The sequence below is a fragment of the Apium graveolens genome, unplaced genomic scaffold, assembly GCF_009905375.1.
Source record: "Apium graveolens cultivar Ventura unplaced genomic scaffold, ASM990537v1 ctg4809, whole genome shotgun sequence".
NCBI lineage: Eukaryota > Viridiplantae > Streptophyta > Magnoliopsida > Apiales > Apiaceae > Apium > Apium graveolens.
Window position 1 is genome coordinate 39,469 of NW_027418697.1, and position 5,958 is coordinate 45,426.

Below are 5,958 nucleotides of genomic sequence, written 5' to 3' on the forward strand. Positions count from 1 at the left end.
TAGCAGGCCACTCTCCCGAGTCCCTAGTGAAATTTAATTACTTCAATTTCCATGTAATAATTATATTTAACTGAATCACTCGATAATTCGATCACTAGTAACTTAAAGCACCTCAAAAGAGTAGCTTAAAGAGATATTTTCCTCCAGAGCTTTCTTTTCCCAAGTTATGTATATTAAATTTTACTCATCCCGAGGAGATTCAGCCTATGTCATCCAGCAAGGCAATCTCCAATAGTAACTTTATAAGCACCAATTTCTTTATATTTGAAATTAAAATTTTAAAAAATCATCTTCAATGACTGCCTTCTCTAACTTTATATTTAGAATAATGAACAGTTTCACTTCAAATATGAAGTAATATCGTAGAGATAAAGCAGCCATCTTTATACTGAATATTAGAGAAGGCTACAATATTAAATAATAAAATAACACATATCTCATGATGTGTATGGAGAAATTGAGTCCACTATATGTAATTAAACATATAATAACGTTTGAAGTAAATTTGAAGTCGTGATTGAAACAAAATAGTGATTTAAAGTTAAAAAGGTAAAATATTACGAATGAGGTATTATAAAATAAATTTATGATTGAAGATAGCTTAGATAAAGAAAATTATATTCAGTTATGAGTGGACCTTAAAATTGGACACACCATAATACAAACAACCATGTCTTAAAACCCTTAAATTTTACATAAAGCATAATTCATCAACATCTTTCAAATAACAGATAATTCATATTACATGAGAAAAGTTTTTAAAGACAAAATAAAGCATGCCAACAGATAAATTCATTAAACAATGGCCATGGGTTGTTTAGGCCTAAACTCGATACCTTGTACGATAAGGCCAGTCTTGAGTATATTTGTATCAGTTGACATAAACCGGGTCTCCACCTCATCATCATCATCTCTTGCACCAGTCTCAAACTCTCCAGTCTTAATCTCCATCCATTCGTCCTTCCTCCACCGACTAAGCACTCCATTTCGTTGCTCAATGTTGTGTGCAGATGTTCTTGGATCAGGATAAACTGTGCTAGCTTCATCATCAGGCACCTCCTCTCTTTCATTAACAAATCTAATGGATGTGTTTGCTGAATCAAGTCCGCAGGCATCCTCATATATTTTAAAGACAAGATATGTTTCATAAGTGGTGTGAGGAGACAACATTCCAATTTTCATTTTGCCACGAATATCAAGACACCGCCCTTTGTCAAGTACAGCAACCTCCTCTGAAAATCTGTTCACATGATAATACATTGAGGCATGAATGCATGATACATGCGATGATAGGATGTCTTTAATCATATTCATCACTTACCATGTGTTCGGAGTACGTGTAAATTAGTCAAAATGTTCGTGAGTTACTCGAACTCGGCTCGTAAAAAATTCCAATTCGGCTCAGAATTAATCAAGCCGAGCTCGAGCTCCAGCTCCATTTTTTTGAATTTGTAACTGAGCCGAGTTCGAGCTTCCGATTACTCGGTAAGGTTAGCGAGTCTTATCGAGTCTCTATTATTTTTAGTTTTTTTATTATAAATATATATATATATATATCAATATTTTATATTTTTATATATTATTTATATGTTATCGGATCGAACTCGAGCCGAACGGATTATATTTCATGTTTTTGTTAATATTTAGTGAAATAAATTCGAGTTTTCGAGCCGAACTCGAGCCTACCAAATTTTTTACGAGTCAAGTTTCGAACTTTAAATTAAAAGCTCAGTCGATCTGGAAGCTCGAGTCTGAACTATTTTAATCGAGTTCAAGCCGAGTTTAGGAGTGTTCGACTCGGCTCGGCTCGATTACACCCCAAATTTGGAGTTGTTACACACATAATTAGAGTTTTTTCTCAAAATTAGCTGAAATCTTATTTGATAAAATTTTAAAATCTGATCTTTAGAAAAGTGTTTTTGACCAAAAAAATGTTGTACGAAATATGCTTTTGAAAAATAGAATCTTGGAGTTCTAATTTTACTATTAAATCTCAACTAAAACATTATTTTTCCATAATTACATCAAAATATGTGTATATCAAAAATAATACCAAACATTAAACATCAAATATGTGCATATTAAAAATATTATTAAAGATTTAATTTTGTGAACAACACTTTTTTTTATCAATGCTATAATTTTTAACGGTAATTGCCTAAAGAGATTTACATCTTTTATAAGATAATGTTATGTTACGTGACCTGCATTCACAAATGAAGACCGAGAATAGTTAAAATTGTTTAGATTTATCTTTAAATTGTTAGTTGGTTGGGTGTGATGGTGAGTTGAAGTTGTTGAAATAATTTATGGTAATAGATTAGGCTACATGTAATATAGACTTATTATTTGCATTTATTCAGGAAATAAATATGCATAATGCTGTATTTATCTTTATTAGCAGTACCGTTTTACTATTTACTGTAAAAAAATTTAACCAAAAAGCCAATATCTAAAGGGATTGTAAATTTCAACAAAAGGTTTTGTCTCAAAAGCTCAAATTTTTGTTATTAAAATGTTATTATTAGTAGATAAAAAGTGAAAATCTTGAAAAAATACCCTTCATAATATTGTTTTGCTACTTATTTTCAGAAAAAAGTATTACCTCATAATATATTTTATCAAAATATTAAGCAGAATTATAATAAATGCATAATTTAAAAGAAAATGGTATTCTTAGATGGGTGGGAACTCTAAACAACCTCTTAATTTGTCTTATCACCCTAACAACTAAAAAGACCAGCCTAAATGCTTCTTTTCAATTGAGGTATGCATGAAAAATAGTGTTGCCTTGTACAATTTAACACACAAGCTAACAGTTTCTACTAGAGTGAATCCTCTAACCACAACCATCGACCATACTTCCCACACTTATTAGTTTATCATACTAGAAAGAAAATACTTATTACAAAGTTACTGTGTGATTATATAGAGAGATGCACAAGTATTTGTAGCTAGAACCAGGTTAGTATTTAGCAATTTAGCAAAATGTACATTTGCATGTATGTAAATAATACAAAAAAAATTATTAAGATACCTTGAGTTACTATCATATAACCAGCTCCACCACCGGGGAACAATTGCAAGTTGCCTAGCACCTACCATTAAACATTTCTTTCCATTTCTTTTATCAATCCAAAAACTTGTTAGAACAAAAATGAGATCAAGTTGGTGAGTTCTGATCAATGAGGCAATCTAACTAAAAGTTTATGGACCATTCTCTTCCATGATAATACAAATACAAGAGTTATCCAAAAATATGGTTCTAATTTCTATTACCTACTTATAATTTTTTTTGAATAAACTATAAAATTATGGTTGCCAACTATTTAATCTTTACTCCCACTCATATAGTTACAAATAATCATATAGTTATAGATAATATCATCTTAGCACTAATTTTTTAGTGGAGAAATTTGAAAAAAAATATGTCAATTTAGACCATAAATTACAAATAAAAAAATATTTAAATCTTTATGTCCCTACATAAATTAGTCTTTGAACATAAGGGTACATCTATAATATTTAAAATGCAAAAATGGTACTGAGTAAATTTATATATATGGAGTAAAACACATTGTAAACTTTGGTCTCTAAAAAAAAGTAATCCTGCATTTCCTTAGTTTGTTTCTATATATTATTTTCCCTCTTTGATATTTGAATACACACTTAAATACAAGTAATGGAATCACAAATAAATATTAAAAAAAATAATATCTTATATTTAAAAACTTATTTTCAACAAGAACAATTATTTTATAAGCATTTTTCATTAAAATATGTATAAATATCTTGATATTAATTCAACACATATTAGGTTTTATATATAATCTATTCTAACATCAATACATCTTTAAATCTCATCTTTAAAAATTTAGTACCAATTTTATTTTTAAAAACCTTATTACAAAAATTTACATTAATGAAATATTACTGAAATTATATTTAATAAGAATAATTATTTTACATACATATAACATAAACACATATAACTATTTTAATTAAAACTTATATTTACTAAAAAAATATTGGATCTAATATTTTTAAAAAACTATCTTTATTGAAATAAAAATTATAGAAAAGGATATAAAAATATCAAAAAATATCAAAATATTAAATATTAAATATTAAAAATAATACAGTGAAATAAAGTTTGTAAACAAATAATAAAATCAAGAAATAATTGAGAAAATTACCACATTGCCATCTTCCAGTAGGATAGCAGAGTCACAGAGAAGAAAATAAAGTTGTTTTTTAGAGGTGTAAGTCAAGGTGGAGATTGATCTCCTAAGAATTTGATTAATATCAGGTGGTAAAAATGTGTTCCATAACTCATCCGAATCACTGGCCGACCTCAATTCTGTTGAAACATCTGAAACTCTACATGTATCCCTGGGTGATGTGAATGATAATATTAATGATAGGCAATTCTCCTTAAGGTGCTCCATCTTAGTTCTCTTTTAATTCATCATTTCCATCCCCAAATTTGTCCCAAAGTTAATTGTAATGAAATAATTTATTTTGTATTCTCCCTTATTTTTAACGCTATCTACTAAAAAGGTCTGAATGCTTCTAGATTTAAGCTAAACGGGCTGATATCTAAGTTAGGTGTGATCACTGACGACCTCCTCAAGGCCCATACGAGTGACTGCTCATGGCCCATATTTTTTAATTAAGATCCAAAATTTTGAAAATCATTATATAGGCTCATTTGAAAATAAAATGTTCACAAATTATTTTAATACCCAATGTGTATTCTTAGCAGTTATCTAATTTTCAAATTATGCATGTCTCACAAGTTTATTTACATTTACTACTAATTCTTTTAATTCAATTAAACAATCAGCTTTCTGTCTAACTTTGGTGTGAAACTATGACAGTTCATAGTTTGGTGTTTGAGTTTTTTTTCCTTCCAGATTTTTAATTTCTTAATCTTTTGTTCTTTCTTAATATTAAAATATTATTAAATTCACTTAAATTTTGGTTTGCTGGATCTTGCCTTAAGAAAGTAAAAAAAAAAAGGTGAAGAGTTATTTTTCTATTTTCACTTAAATTTGTGAAATTAAATTCACTTTAATTTGAATTCGAGCTAAGTAAATAAAATTGAAAATAGAAAAATAAATTTGAATTTAGCCCATAGAACCCAAGGTGTCACTCTTTTATTCATGTCTGTGGTCTGAGGTCACGTCTAACAATTTACCTTTTGGTATCAGTTTAACAAAATGCTGGCTTATAATATGTGCATCGTGATTATACCATAATATTATTATTTATATAATAATTATTTTACAAATAAAAGATTATAAAAAATAATTAAATATAATATAATAATTGTGTTTTATTAACATTAATGATATAAATATTTTTTATATTATATTTTTGACGGATTCAAATTTGGATATATAAAATATTAAGTTCTAGAATATCGTTCATATTGAATATAATTATTCTCATATATTTATTTTAAAATTTAATAATATTATCACATATCAATACTACAATATTAAAATTGAAACATATTAAAAATGTGACGGCGCTATTCATATTTTAATACCTACACCATGAACTCTTTACTTTATAAATATAATTTCTACATATAAATCCTAAATTTAAACTTTTTTTACTTTGAAAATATCCATTTTTTGTTATCGGTGTTTCCTGATAGTCTAGGTCTTACCAACTTGGTAAAAGAATATATTATTAATCACCTAAATGATACAATTATAAGATTCAATAATATATCTCCCTTTATCCTTGTTCCTGATCTATTTCTTTGAGTAAATTGCCCTTTAAGCCCTATACCAAACCTATATAGCCTTCTCTGGCAATCCAACTCCCTGAACCCTTATTATCCAAGTTTAACTACTCAACAATAAATGTTTACATGTTGAACGATACAAGTTTTAATAGAAATTACCAGTGAAACTATGAACTCTATGTATATAATATAAGTGAATA

The 5,958-nt window shown here is 27.8% G+C and overlaps 1 protein-coding gene across 1 annotated transcript; it reads right to left on the reverse strand.

The window, feature by feature from the left end:
- Positions 1-795: 795 nt before the first annotated feature.
- On the reverse strand, positions 796-1,439 carry LOC141702236 (F-box protein PP2-B15-like). The gene is made up of 2 exons (XM_074505929.1): positions 1,369-1,439; positions 796-1,240 (listed from the first exon to the last, which is right to left on the reverse strand). The coding sequence occupies exons 1-2, from the start codon at positions 1,437-1,439 to the stop codon at positions 796-798; spliced, it is 516 nt and encodes a 171-aa protein (XP_074362030.1).
- Positions 1,440-5,958: the final 4,519 nt, after the last annotated feature.

Excerpts from the sequence above, each read along its gene's own strand:
- LOC141702236 (XM_074505929.1), bottom strand. The coding sequence starts at position 1,439 with ATGGAGCTGGAGCTCGAGCTCGGCTTGATTAATTCTGAGCCGAATTGG. Across the intron at positions 1,241-1,368 it reads TTTTTACGAGCCGAGTTCGA|ATTTTCAGAGGAGGTTGCTG; the intron begins GTAACTCACGAA and ends TCATGTGAACAG.